Source organism: Eleutherodactylus coqui, chromosome 6, assembly GCF_035609145.1.
Source record: "Eleutherodactylus coqui strain aEleCoq1 chromosome 6, aEleCoq1.hap1, whole genome shotgun sequence".
Lineage (NCBI taxonomy): Eukaryota > Metazoa > Chordata > Amphibia > Anura > Eleutherodactylidae > Eleutherodactylus > Eleutherodactylus coqui.
In genome coordinates, this window is record NC_089842.1 from 20275839 (window position 1) to 20291548 (window position 15710).

Below are 15710 nucleotides of genomic sequence, written 5' to 3' on the forward strand. Positions count from 1 at the left end.
CTGTCTTTGTTGCCTATGGCAACCAATCACATTTGAAGTTTTATCCCTCATAGTGCTCATGAAAAATGAAATCTGCTCTGTGATTGGTTGCCATGGACAGCAAAGACAAATTTTCTTTTAACCCCTTGAGTGGCGGGTTTCTTACCACCCTGTCGTGCCAACCAGGGCAGGTTTTTTTAAATGTGACATTTAATTTCAACTAATTTTCCAGTCGCGTTCCAAGAGCCATAACGTTTTCATTTTTCCATTGACACGGCCATATGAAGGCTTGTTTTTTGCAGGACAAGTTGTACTTTTTGATGGCATTTTTTTTGGTATATATAATGTATTGCATGACTTTTGTAGAAACATTTGTAGGGAGATTGGGGGGAAAAAAAAGAAATTCTGCCACTTGTTTTTTGTATTTAATTTTACGGCGTTCAGTGTGCAGAATAAATAATGTGATAACATTATTCTTTGAGTCACACGATTATTCCGGCGATACCAAGCTTATACTGTTATTTTAGGTTTTGCTATTTTTGTACATTTAAAACATTTTTTTTAAAAGGTTTTCCTTTTGTGTCGCCACATTCCAAGAGCCGTATTCATTTTTTGACATTGCCAGAGCTCTAGAAGGCCTTTTTTTTTGCGGGATGAACTCTAGTCTTCATTTATCTAATTTTTGATTGCTTTTTATCCCATTTTTTTCTAGAGGCAAGATTAACAAAATCTGTAATTCCGGCATGTTTCTATTTTTATTTTTCACTGCATGCTCTCAGCAGTATAAATAATAAAGTAATTATACAGGCCAGTACGATTATAACAATACCAAATTGTAATAGTTTTTTTCTTTTTCGCAACTTTTTCACAGTTTTAAAAAAAAAGTAATAAAATCATCCTCCTTTTGCCACATCTTTAATAAAAAAATATAAATCATTAAAGAAAAATACAAATTTGGTATTGCCGTGTCCGTAAAAGTCCAATCTACCAAAGTAGTGCATTATTTACCCCCGCACAGTGAACGTAGTTCGAAAAAAAACAAAAGAACGCCAGGAATGCACTTTTCAATTAACACTGTGTCCCAGAAAAAAAGCAATAAAAAGCGATCAAAAAGTCGTATGTATTCCGAAATCGCACCAACGGAAACTACAGAACATCTTGCAAAAAAAAAAGCCCTTGGACAACTACGTTGATTGAAAAATAAAAAAGTTATTGTGCGCAGAAGATACATCAGAAAATAATTTTAAAAAATTAAATGTCTTTGAAAAAAATACAGCAAAAAAAAAAACCTATACAAGTTTGGTATCGTAGTAATCATACTGACCCATAGGAAAAAGTTATCATTACATTTTTGTTGCAGTTTGTGTTCCGTAGAAACAAAACACACTGAAAGATGGTGGAATGTTCATTTTCCTCCACTTGGAATTTTGTAAAAGTTTTTCAGTACATTATATGGTACATTAAATAGCACCATTGAAAAATTTCTCGTTCCGCAAAAAACAAGCCCTCATACAGCGACATCGATGAATAAATAAAGGAGTAATAATTAGAGATGAGCGAACGTACTCGGATAAGCACTACTCGTCCGAGTAATGTGCTTTATCCGAGTATCTCTCCGCTCGTCCTGAAAGATTCGGGGCGCTCCGCTGCTAACAGGTGAGTCGCAGCGGGGAGCGGGGCAGAGCGGGCGGGAGAGAAGGAGAGAAAGATCTCCCCTCCGTTCCTCCCCGCTCTCCCCTGCAGCTCCCCGCTCCGCAGCGCGTCCCGAATCTTTCAGGACGAGCAGAGAGGTACTCGGATAAAGCACATTACTCGGACGAGTAGTGCTTATCCGAGTACGTTCGCTCATCTCTAGTAATAATTTTTAAACGGGGGGAAGAAAAAAAGAAAAGGGGGAAAAAAGAGGTTAAATATTGTACTAACTTCCTTCTCTGGGTTATTACGACTCAGGGATACTACATGTGTAATTTTGTTTTTAATTCTTTACAAAGTAAAAGGAGAAAAGTGTTTTTATTTTCTTAATAATTTTTTAACTTTTTTTTTAACTTTTCAAAATTTTTTGTCCCTTTAGGGGACTTCCAAGAGACCCATCAGGACCCCCTGATCACATTCCGGGGGTCCGATGGTGACAGCCCTTTACATGCTGCAGTCGCATAGACCGCAGCATGCAAAGGGTTAACACAGCAGAGATCGGTGGTTTTCTCCATTCTCTGCTGTGTAAGAGCTGGTGCCTGGCTATCCTCTGACAGCCAAGCACCAGCCCTCCCTGCCACAGAGAGCATCGGCTTAGCCGATGATCTCCATGGCAACCTGTAAACAAAGCAGTGCAGGAGTTTAAAAATAGAAGCGGGAAGTTGCCGGCAGATCGGTAATATTTTCCTGCTTCTTTTTTTCACAGTCCTGCACTGCTCTGTGCGGGTCTGTGTAGGCAGAGCACAATACCACAGCTTATGGCATTGGGCTCTGCAGCTCCCATAGTGAATCATAGCCCGGAAATCTTCCAGGCTATATCACTATGGGCAGTGGAGCTCATCCCAGAAAATTTCCGGGCGTGCCCCTCAAGGGGTTAAACAGTTTTCATAAATCTGCTCCATAAACTTTGTCTGTGTCAATTTTCACCGGAAACCATGCAAAAATTAAAATTATATTGATGAATGTTTGGATTTGTTAGATAATCAACTTGTATTGATTTTATCTCCTTCACAACTGCCAATAGTAAATTTACATCACTTCTGCGTGGGCTCTGTGTAGTAGCGACGTAAATTCATATCTAGCCCCCCCATGGTGGGTAAAACAAGTGAAGAGGCTGTTATTATTTCATTACTGTCAGCCAATCACAGCGATTGGCAGAAAAGTTTGTATACTACAAACTTTTTCAGCATGTTAGCGTTGCTTCAGCATCTCCCCCCTCTTTACTCCCCTCCTGTCAGTGTGAAATCAGAGGAAAAAGAAGCAGACATTAATGTGTAAAACAGCACACATTAACCCTTTCTGCTTATTATTAGCCGCGATCAGATGATTGTAAAAATGCATACAACCGTATGAAAGAGGCCTTGGGGCTTAGTCACACAGGCTTTTTTTCGCACGATTTACAGGTGCGTGTGCGATCCGCATCTATATAGACCCAATGCTTTGCAATGGGAGTGGTCACATGTCCGTTTTTTAATCGGATGTGGCAAAAATTATAGGACACAACGATTCGCAGAACTCATGTAACTGCGTTCTGCAACAAATCCTTGTGTTCTGTGTATGTGAGCTCAATGGGGTCGCCGACCCCATTGAGAACATATACTAAAGATCGTTCTCTTCTCCTCAGCCAATTCATGAATGGGTGAGTGAGTGCAGCCTCTGATTGGCTGAGTGCTGGGACCAATCAGAGGCAGCTCTCAGCTGTCATTTAATTGCTGAGAGCTGCCTCTGATTGGTCACAGTGCTCAGCCAATCAGAGGCAGACCACTCATCAGGTGGGGATTTTAAATCCCCGCCTTCTGAATACTACTGAAAGCAGTTCTGGAGAAGAGCTGGCTGGACGTGGCTGAGCCCCGGCAGCTGCAAAAAAGGCAAGTATATATTTTTTTAAAATTTTACACTTTTTTAGTATGGTTTTCAGGGAAGGGCTTATATTTAAAGCCCTTCCCCGAAAATTAATACAGCGATTGCCGGCAGCTCATTGCTTTTAATGGAGCTGGCTTTATTGGCGGCTCCATTGAATTCAATGGGAGAATATTGCTCTCCTCTGCCACAGCTGGGGCAGAGGATAGTGGGCAGCGCTCTTTTTGAGTGTATAAATGCCCATGTGATGGAGCCCTTTGGGCGGATAAATGCTGCTAGTAGCGTTTTTTCTGCTGTGACTCTGGCTTCGGTCACGCGATTTTTTGAGCGCATTAGTTTTGCGCACAAAAAATTGTGCGAAAAAATGCTTGTGTGACTAAGCCCTTACACAGTAATTTTACTGGACCAATCACTAATATTCTAAAGAGCCCTGTTTACCTACAGGCAGAAGAGACCTATAGGCCAAAACTCATATGCCATTGTATGGACAGACTTAGAGGCTGAGCCCTTTCCATAAGAGGTGGGAACTAGCTATAGGACACTGAGATCCTTGCTGTTTAACCATTTAGATGCTGCTGTCAGTGCTGAAAATGACATTTAAATAGCTGAACAGAATGAGTTGTCTTTTTCTCCTGACTGGTCAAACCCTTCAACACAATCATAGGGTGCTATTTGGTTGCCATAGCAGTCTGGGGCCTAGTAAAAGCTCCCAGGCTTGCCATGAATTTTTTTCCTTTCACTGTCTGTGGGTTTAATAAAATGACATTAAATGTACAATATACTGCAATAAACACTGTGGTATATTTTAAGAGCGATCAAATGATTGCAAGTTCAAGTCCCCTTGGGGAGCTAAAAAAGTATAGCAAAAATATGTAAAATAAAGATTTTTAAATTACAAAAAAAATTAAAGAAAGTCTTTTCACAGTCATTGCATCCAAATAAATAAATAACGCCACATTTGTAAAGTTTAGCGCTCAGACTTAGCCTTAAGACAAATCAGTTTGGAAGCAGTTTGGAGACAAAATGGATCCACATCCGTGCCCTGACAACTTAGCTTTGTTTCTTTTTGTGATCAGTGTATGTTTTAATGCAATTAATTTTGAAGCAATTTTTTAATACGTTTCCTAAAATCTTTCTTTTCCCATTCACAACATTCACCTTATCATTTTAAATCTATTTTATATGTAGTTCAATACACTTTTGTTCCATACTAACAGCTATTTTTATTCGCACTAAAGTCCCCTCCAATGCATTGCATAACATTGTCTTTAAAATATTTATTAATTGAAACAAGTTATTTTAATCCTGGTAATTTTGCTGTAAAATTGATAAATTTTTGTGAAATTATTTTATTCCTAAAATTGTGCTTTCAGATGCAGAGGGAGAACCTTTACCACAACCAGGTATAGTTATATTAAGTATATATTAATGTTTTTAGATTTTGAATCTGACACATTCATGAGTTGAGGACTATTATGTATGATAAAAAAAAGTCACTGATGCGCAAGAGATCCCAAAAAGGGAATATAGCGTAATCACTGGGTGGGACCCCTTGAAATATAACTTTTATTATAGATTTAATTAAAATTCTATTATAGAATCAACATAAAAAGACCAAGAAACCAACAAAAAAACAAGTGACAATAGAGGAAGTTTTTGACAAAATATCAAAGTGCAAGAAAGAATAAAACAGAGGGGGAGGGATGGGGGCCCTGTCAATATTGCTGGGACCCTTATCTCTATTCACTAATCCTCTGAGTGTAAAGGGCAGAGAGCTAATTAACATAAACAATAGTTCCCCATATGGAGCACACCAGTGGAATGATAAACAGCCACTGCATGTCCATAGGGCAAAAGCAATCAGGTGAGTTATGCAGCTCTCTTGCTTATTGAATTTAGGTTCATATATTGTCTAGCTATTGTTATCTTTGTTTTTGTCCAACAGTAGCTTTCCGAAAAATACACACGGCTGTGGAATGATAAATATCCCCTGCCTGTAGTTGAGGCGGAAACAATCAGGACTATATAGCTTTCTTACATGTCATTGTCATTTCGTGTATATATAGTTCTGTATATTATATTGTTCAGTTCTATTTCTTAGGTTGTTAGTTTATTATATAGTTCAGTTCTGTTTATTAGGTTGTTCAACGCGTTTCGTCACAAGGGCTCATCAGGAACCATAAATGGTGTTTGGATACAGAACTAGTCATATGAAACCAGTGTTAGCATGATGTGGATATAAGAAGCACTACAGTATTAATTTCGCCAAGATGGATATAGGACCCCTATATGTGGCTTCTTCAATTATTAGATGCCAAATAGCATATGTGATAGATTGCCTATGCTGCTCTGTCCTATCTTCAATAGTCTCGGCTGAGTTAGATCTAGCTGCATAAACTAGCTATGATGCATATAGCGCCTCATGGTGTAGCTAAATGCTTTCCCCCTATGGCCCGATAGATACAAATAGCAAAGGACGGCGAAGCATATGTGAAAGATTGCCTATGTTGCTCTGTCCTATTTTCAATAGTCTCGGCTCAGTTGGACCTAGCCACATAAACTAGCAATGATACATATAGCGCCCCAAGATAAGGCTAAATTCTTTCCCCCCATAGCCCCATAGATAAAAATAGAAATAACAAAGGACGGCGAAGCAGAGTCTCCAACCCTGATGGTAGGTTGGAGAGCTACCCAGTGATTAAGCCATTATGTATGATAGATTAACTACCAATTAAATTAAGTCTCTAACTGGGTTGTAAAAAATTATAATAAGGAGCCACATGGTTCTAGTTGACCCCATCACACAGCTAACCATTTGGGACTTATGATCTGTATAGACGGAACGATTAACATTCACAAAATTGTTCAAACGAATGAAAGTGAATGATAATCATTCACTTTAAACACAGGCCAATGACTGAACAACGAATGAGAATCATGAGGCTCTTGCTCATCATTCAATTTCAGCCAACATAAAAACCAGTGCTGGCTCGTGCATTCATGTAGTTCAGATTTTAAATCCCCATCTGCTGAAAAAGCTCCAGAGCAGTGCAGGGAGAAATAGGGTAGACGCGCCTGAGTCCCGGCAGCTGAGAGGTGAGTATATATTTTTTTTATTTTTAACACACTCTAGGGATGATTTTCAGGGAAGGGCATATTTTAAAAATCCCTGCAAGGCTTGGAAGCAGCCCATTGCTTTCAATGGGACTGCAAAAGTGCTGGTCCCATTGAAAGCAATGAGAGAACATCGCGTTCCTCTGCCACAGTTGTGGCAGGAGATTCTTTACTCCCCGCAGGGATGAAGAAATCCTCTGCCACCGCTGTCACAGCTGTGATAGCTGTGGCGGGTGATTCTTTTCTCCCTGTGGAGATGAAAAACTCAGCTATGGCAGGGGATTCTTTACTCCCCGTGGGGAGTCATCTCGGCACTGATCACTGTGACAGTGCTTTCACAGTTTTCAGTGACAAGGGGACTCCCCGTGGGGAATATTTACATGGCAGGAGAGGTGAGTATATATAATTTTTTTTTTTACACAAACAGGCATGATTTTCAGGGAAGGGCGTATATTTAAAGCCCTTCCCCAAAAATCACTGCAGGGGTTGCTGGCAGCCCACTGCTTGCAATGGGGCCATCAGCAGCAGCCACAGCCTCATTAAAGGCATTGGCCATGGAGCTGCATTCAAGCGTGTTTGTGCAAGTACGTGGGTGCGCACTTTTGCGTGCACCTATGTATGGCACACGCTCATGGGAAGCCACCCTTATAGTGCATACAAACAGAGGTTCTCTTCTTGGGACCACCCCCGTTAACTCATTTCCATCACAGCCATTTTTGGTGATGACATCTTTCATTTATTTTCAAATGCAAGAGCTGAACATTTTTTTTTGTTTCATCAACATTACCATATGATGGTTTGTTGTTTTGGACCATATTGTATATTTTAATGGTGCAATTTATTGTTCCATGCAATGTGTTTAGAATCCTTTAAAAAATTTACTAGGGAGGAATGGAGAAAAAGAACTAAATTGTGTACATTTTTCTATTATTTTTGACGTTTTGAGAGATGACCATATAGAAGTAATTCTTGTATTATTTTTTTCTGATATTGACCAATATTTTAATAGTTACAAGTGATGACACTGGTAAAAAAAAAATCAAAAAGTTACAGTAAAATGTCACTTGCAGCACAATTACAACATTTGATGACAGAATCCTGGTGTTTTTTTTTAACTAATGAATTTTGCCATTAGCAGTGTTCAGTGATTATTAAAATTAAAAAAAAATATTATGAATCCAGACTATTGATTCCAACTTCCATTAACACGAATAGGAGTAAAAATTGGAATATTTACTTTGGCTTCCATGAACATTAATGGGGGAGATGGCAGTGGCCCAGTAGTTAGCATTGCTGTCTTGCAGTGGTGGGGTCCCAGGTTCAAATTTTGGTCAAGGGCAGATTCAAGCCCTGAACTCCAGCACTGCAAAGCAGAAATGCTTAGTCAGCCAACCTGTCCTTTCTGCTCAAAGCAGAGAGCCAATATTTTGATGATTGTTACTAAAAATCAGATCAAGATGATCCAATATGGTTCAGCAATAATTATCGTGATTTTATCACCTTGACAATCAGGAAGAACAATATTGGTCATCAGTAGAGATGAGCGAGCACCAAAATGCTCGGGTGCTCGTTACTCGGAACGAACTTTTCGCGATGCTCGAGGGTTCGTTTCGAATAACGAACCCCATTGAAGTCAATGGGCGACCCGAGCATTTTTGTATTTCGCCGATGCTCGCTAAGGTTTTCATGTGTGAAAATCTGGGCAATTCAAGAAAGTGATGGGAACGACACAGCAACGGATAGGGCAGGCGAGGGGCTACGTGTTGGGCTGCATCTCAAGTTCACAGGTCCCACTATTAAGCCACAATAGCGGCAAGAGTGCCCCCCCCCCCTCCCAACAACTTTTACTTCTGAAAAGCCCTCATTAGCATGGCATACCTTTGCTAAGCACCACACTACCTCCAACAAAGCACAATCACTGCCTGCATGACACTCCACTGACACTTCTCCTGGGTTACATGCTGACCAACCGCCCCCCCTCCCCCCCACAGCGCACACCAAAGTGTCCCTGCGCAGTCTTCAGCTGCCCTCATGCCACACCACCCTCATGTCTATTTAGAAGTGCGTCTGCCATGAGGAGGAACCGCAGGCACACACTGCAGAGGGGTTGGCACGGCTAGGCAGCGACCCTCTTTAAAAGTGGTGGGGCGATAGCCCACAATGCTGTACAGAAGCAATGAGAAATAGAATCCTGTGCCACCGCCATCAGGAGCTGCACACGTGGGCATAGCAATGGGGAACCTATGTGCCACACACTATTCATTCTGTCAAGGTGTCTCTGCATGCCCCAGTCAGACTGGTAATATGTACCTTAACAGTAACCGCGTTGGTGGTAATGTGGTGGTGACTGCGGACCTAGTAGCGCGGTTTTATTTTGTTGGTTTTCGGAATGTGGCCAGGATTAAGTGGGCCGTGGCGGGGGGATGGTGGGGGGGGGGGCTCTCTTGTAGTGTCGGTAAAGGTGAAATTCTTGGACTGGCACCAGACGAACCAATGCAAAGGCATTTGGCAAGAATGTTTTCCCTGTTGGAGGAGGAGGGGGATGTTTTTGAGGCACTACGTGTCCTCTCCACGTGTCCATGGTTATATGCACCTTAACACTAACCGCGTTGGTGGTAATGTGGTGGTGACTGCGGACCTAGTAGTGCGGTTTTATTTTGTTGGTTTTCGGAATGCGGCCAGGATTAAGTGGGCCGTGGCGGGGGGATGGTGTGGGGGCTCTCTTGTAGTGTCGGTAAAGGTGAAATTCTTGGACTGCCACCAGCCGAACCAATGCAAAGGCATTTGCCAAGAATGTTTTCCCTGTTGGAGGAGGAGGGGGATGTTTTTGAGGCACTACGTGTCCTCTCCACGTGTCCGTGGTTATATGCACCTTAACAGTAACCGCGTTGGTGGGAAATGGCCTCGCCGCCATCATGTCTTTGGGAAGCCTCTGTTTCCACACCCCAGAGACATACCATTAGCAGCGGTATAGGCAGAGCCCAGAATTCGTAACATTTCAGCCGTAGCATTAGGACAGGCCCCACTAACATATCACTAGCAGCATTATAGCAGGAGCGCAGTCTTCGTTCCATGTCAGCAATAGTAGCACTCAAGACAGGCCCCAGTAACAATTCCGAAGCAGCAGTATAGTGGGAGCGCAGTCTTAGTTCCATTTCAGTAGCTGCAGTATAGCCAAGGCCCAAGTTACATTTATGTAGCTAAAGTGTAGGCCAACCCCACACACACTTCTGTACCATGAGTGCAGGCGAAGAACATACAAATTGCTATAATTACACTGTAGGTGAGGGCCCCAAAAAATTGGTGTACCAACAGTACTAATGTACCTCAGTAAAAATTGGCCATGCCCAACCAAGATAGCAGGTGAAACCCATTAATCGCTTTGGTTAATGTGGTTTAAGTGGTAACTAGGCCTGGAGGCAGCCCAGTTTAACGAAAAATTGGTTCAAGTTAAAGTTTCAACGCTTTTAAGAGCATTGAAACATATAAAAATTGTTTAGAAAAATTATTTGAGTGAGCCTTGTGGCCCTAAGAAAAATTGACCGTTCAGCGTGATTACGTGAGGTTTCAGGAGGAGGAGCAGGAGGAGGAGGAGGAATATTAGACACAGATTGATGAAGCAGAAATGTCCCCGTTTTGGATGGTGAGAGAGAACGTAGCTTCCATCCGCGGGTGCAGCCTACGTATTGCTTACGTATCGCTGCTGTCTGCTGGTGGAGAAGAGAAGTCTGGGGAAATCCAGGCTTTGTTCATCTTGATGAGTGTTAGCCTGTCGGCACTGTCGGTTGACAGGCGGGTACGCTTATCTGTGATGATTCCCCCAGCCGCACTAAACACACTCTCCGACAAGACGCTAGCCGCAGGACAAGCAAGCACCTCCAGGGCATACAGCGCTAGTTCAGGCCACGTGTCCAGCTTCGACACCCAGTAGTTGTAGGTGGCAGAGGCGTCACTGAGGATGGTCGTGCGATCGGCTACGTACTCCCTCACCATCCTTTTACAGTGCTCCCGCCGACTCAGCCTTGACTGGGGACCGGTGACACAGTCTTGCTGGGGAGCCATAAAGCTGGCCAGGCCCTTAAAGACTGTTGCACTGTCTGGGCTGTACATGCTGCTCGATCTACGCACCTCCCCTGCTACCTGGCCCTCGGAACTGCGCCTTCTGCCACTAGCGCTGTCGGATGGGAATTTTACCATCAGCTTGTCCGCCAGGGTCCTGTGGTATAGCAACACTCTCGAACCCCTTTCCTCTTCGGGAATGAGACTGGGAAGGTTCTCCTTATAGCGTGGGTCGAGCAGTGTGTACACCCAGTAATCCGTAGTGGCCAGAATGCGTTGAATGCGAGGGTCACGAGAAAGGCATCCTAACATGAAGTCAGCCATGTGTGCCAGGGTACCTGTACGCAACACATGGCTGTCCGCACTAGGAAGATCACTTTCAGGATCCTCCTCCTCCTCCTCCTCCTCCTCCTCCTCCTCCTCAGGCCATACACGCTGAAATGATGACAGGCAAGCAGCATGGGTACCGTCAGCAGTGGGCCAAGCTGTCTCTTCCCCCTCCTCCTCATCCTCCTCATGCTCCTCCTCCTCCTGAACGCGCTGAGATATAGACAGGAGGGTGCTCTGACTATCCAGCGACATACTGTCTTCCCCCGGCTCTGTTTCCGAGCGCAAAGCAGCTGCCTTTATGGTTTGCAGGGAACTTCTCAAGATGCATAGCAGAGGAATGGTGACGCTAATGATTGCAGCATCACCGCTCACCACCTGGGTAGACTGATCAAAGTTTCGAAGGACCTGGCAGATGTCTGCCAACCAGGCCCACTCTTCTGAAAAGAATTGAGGAGGCTGACTCCCACTGCGCCGCCCATGTTGGAGTTGGTATTCCACTATAGCTCTACGCTGCTCATAGAGCCTAGCCAACATGTGGAGCGTAGAGTTCCACCGTGTGGGCACGTCGCACAGCTGTCGGTGCACTGGCAGATTAAAGCGATGTTGCAGGGTGCGCAGGGTGGCAGCGTCAGTGTGGGACTTGCGGAAATGTGCGCAGAGCCGGCGCACCTTTACGAGCAGGTCTGACAAGCGTGGGTAGCTTTTCAGAAAGCGCTGAACCACCAAATTAAAGACGTGGGCCAGGCATGGCACGTGCGTGAGGCTGCCGAGCTGCAGAGCTGCCACCAGGTTACGGCCGTTGTCACACACGACCATGCCCGGTTGGAGGCTCAGCGGCGCAAGCCAACGGTCGGTCTGCTCTGTCAGACCCTGCAGCAGTTCGTGGGCCGTGTGCCTCCTAAATCCTAAACTGAGTAGTTTCAGCACGGCCTGCTGACGCTTGCCCACCGCTGTGCTGCCACGCGGCGCGACACCGACTGCTGGCGACATGCTGCTGCTGACACATCTAGATTGCGAGACAGAGGTTGAGGAGGAGGAGGAGGAGGAGGGTGCTTTAGTGGAGGAAGCATACACCGCCGTACATACCACCACCGAGCTGGGGCCCGCAATTCTGGGGGTGGGTAGGACGTGAGCGGTCCCAGGCTCTGACTCTGTCCCAGCCTCCACTAAATTCACCCAATGTGCCGTCAGGGAGATGTAGTGGCCCTGGCCGCCTGTGCTTGTCCACGTGTCCGTAGTTAAGTGGACCTTGCCACTAACCGCATTGGTGAGGGCGCGTACAATGTTGCGGGAGACGTGGTCGTGCAGGGCTGGGACGGCACATCGGGAAAAGTAGTGGCGACTGGGAACTGAGTAGCGCGGGGCCGCCATCATAGCTTTGAAGGACTCCGTTTCCACAACCCTATACGGCAGCATCTCAAGGCTGATAAATTTGGCTATGTGGACGGTTAACGATTGAGCGTGCGGGTGCGTGGCGGCGTACTTGCGCTTGCGCTCCAACACTTGCGCTAGCGACGGCTGGACTGTGCGGTGCGAGACATTGCTGGATGGGGCCGAGGACAGCGGAGGTGAGGGTGTGGGTGCAGGCCATGAGACGGTTGTGCCTGTGTCCTGAGAGGGAGGTTGGATCTCAGTGGCAGGTTGGGGCACAGGGGGAGAGGCAGCGGTGCAAACCGGAGGCGGTGAACGGCCTTCGGCGCACCTTGTGGGGTGCTTGGCCATCATATGTCTGCGCATGCTGGTGGTGGTGAGGCTGTTGGTGGTGGCTCCCCGGCTGATCTTGGCGCGACAAAGGTTGCACACCACTGTTCGTCGGTCGTCAGGCGTCTCTGTGAAAAACTGCCAGACCTTAGAGCACCTTGGCCTCTGCAGGGTGGCATGGCGCGAGGGTGTGCTTTGGGAAACACTTGGTGGATTATTCGGTCTGGCCCTGCCTCTACCCCTGGCCACCGCACTGCCTCTTGCAACCTGCCCTGCTGATGCCCTTGCCTCCCCCTCTGAAGACCTGTCCTCAGTAGGCGTTGCACACCAGGTGGGGTCAGTCACCTCATCGTCCTGCTGCTCTTCCTCCGAATCCTCTGTGCGCTGCTCCCTTGGACTTACTGCCCTTACTACTACCTCACTGCAAGACAACTGTGTCTCATCGTCATTGCCCTCCTCACCCACAGAAACTTCTTGAGACAGTTGGCGGAAGTCCCCAGCCTCTTCCCCCGGACCCCGGGAACTTTCGAATGGTTGGGCATCAGTGACGATAAACTCCTCTGGTGGGAGAGGAACCACTGCTGCCCAATCTGAGCAGGGGCCCGAGAACAGTTCCTGGGAGTGTTCCCGCTCCTGCCATCCAGGACAGGACCTGCTCACACTGCTCATTTTCTAATAAACGTCTCCCGCGTGGACCCATTAATTGGGCGATGAATGTGGGGACGCCAGAAACGTGCCTCTCTCCTAATCGCGCAGCAGTCGGCTGCGACACACCTGGATCAGGAGCTCGGCCTGTGCCCACACCCTCACTTGGGCCTACGCGTCCTCGGCCACGTCCACGTCCACGTCCTCTAGGCTTACCCCTACCCCTCAGCATGCTGTATTACCAGTGATTTGATTTCCCAGGCAGGAAATAAATTGGCGCAAGCCTGCAGGCCAAATATAATTTTTTCGCTTTTTTGCAAAGGGAAGGACCCACTGCGTATATTCAATGAACAATAACTTTTAGAACTGTAGTGTGGCCCTGAAAAAGTGACACACAACTTTAGTGTAGCAGAGTTATTAACTCTAGCAGAGCAGGTATTTGCCAGTCAGGAAAGATAATGGCGCAAGCCTGCAGTAAACCGTAGCTGGTTGCGTCTGATTTTTGTACGTTGTCCACGCAGCACACACGTACACGGAGACCTTAGGACTGACACAAGCAGGCCAAATATAATTTCTTTTCCTTTTTTGCAAAGGGAAGGACCCACTGCGTATATTCAATGAACAATAACTTTTAGAACTGTAGTGTGGCCCTGAAAAAGTGACACACAACTTTAGTATAGCAGAGTTATTAACTCTAGCAGAGCAGGTATTTGCCAGTCAGGAAAGACAATGGCGCAAGCCTGCAGTAAACCGTAGCTGGTTGCGTCTGATTTTTGTACGTTGTCCACGCAGCACACACGTACACGGAGACCTTAGGACTGACACAGGCAGGCCAAATATAATTTATTTTCCTTTTTTGCAAAGGGAAGGACCCACTGCGTATATTCAATGAACAATAACTGTGTTGTGGCCCTGCCTACACAATTCTGTCCCTGTAGTATCAATGGAGGGTGCAATGCTCTGCACAGACGATTTTTAGAAAAAAAAAAAAAATGCAACACTGCTAACAGCAGCCAGCACAGTACTGCACACGGTTAAATTTGGCCCTAGAAAGGACCGTTGAGGTTCTTGAAGGCTACACTCACTCCTAACACTCTCCCTGCCTATGCACCACTTCTGTCCCTAATGCCGGGCGCAATGCTCTGCACTGCCGATTTTGAGAAGAAAAAAAACAAAAAACACTGCTAGCAGCAGCCTGCACACAGGTAGATGTGGCCCTAAGAAGGACCTTTGGGGTTCTTGAAGCCTACACTGACTCCTAACGCTCTCCCTACAGCAGCACCAGCACGATAGTACTTTCCCTCAGCTAACTCACAAGGCATGTGTGGCGAGCCGCGGGAGGGGCCGACTTTTATACTCGGGTGACATCTGATCGCCCCAGCCACTCACTGCAGGGGGGTGGTATAGGGCTTGAACGTCACAGGGGGAAGTTGTAATGCCTTCCCTGTCTTTCAATTGGCCAGAAAAGCGCGCTAACGTCTCAGAGAGGAAACTGAAAGTAACCAGAACACCGCGTGGTGCTCGTTACGAGTAACGAGCATCCCGAATAGTCATCAGCTTTAATGCTCAAAGTTACCAATAGAGAATTATACCGTCTTTACACTGACGTATTTGTGCACGCAAGATATGGGTGAGCAATATAAAAGAAATAGAACCCATTGATTATAATGTGTTCATTCACATTTCTGTATTTTGTATGCACATTCCAGTAGTGCAAAAAAGTACAGAACAAGTTCTATTTTTTTCTGTATTTGCCCACCATAGGTCCCCATAGAATTCAATGGGGGGGGGGGTGCGCAAATGCATGCACAAATGCAAGGATATGTGTGAAACACTGCGCATATAAAATTCACACTCCCATTGAAAAGCATTGACTCTATATAGTTGCAGACCTCAAGTCCAACTGACAGACGCACGGTAAAACACCCATGTGACTGAGCCCTTACTGTATGCATTTGAAAAAATATTTCCAAAAAATGGAAACAAAAGTTGCAGTGTGGACAGCGGCCCAGTCACAACCGGATAAAGAACCAAATCCACTAATGAATGGTATAACTAATGTTAATCAATATCATTTCATGCAATTGTTCAAGCAGTTGTGTTTAACAAAGAAAAAGACCAAGTACATTATGGGGACAAGAGTATTTGCAGAAAAAACAGCAAATATGCAAATACTGAGTTTGCCGAATGGTATGCTGGGAAGGGCATGGGTAAAATACGAAGCTGCTCATATTATAATAACTATTCACTCATCCCATCGAGTGCTTGTGGGACAAACTGGAGCAACGGGTACGACACCGCCACCCACACCCATCTTCAAAACCATCTCT

General features: G+C 45.4%; 1 protein-coding gene across 1 annotated transcript in view; it reads left to right on the forward strand.

The window, feature by feature from the left end:
- Nucleotides 1-15710, forward strand: part of LOC136631925 (uncharacterized) — a 98527-nt gene that overhangs the window by 51243 nt on the left and 31574 nt on the right. The window contains exon 15 of the mRNA XM_066606418.1: nucleotides 4905-4934. Coding sequence (XP_066462515.1) covers nucleotides 4905-4934 — 30 coding nt within the window. The remainder of the gene's footprint in view (nucleotides 1-4904; nucleotides 4935-15710) is intronic.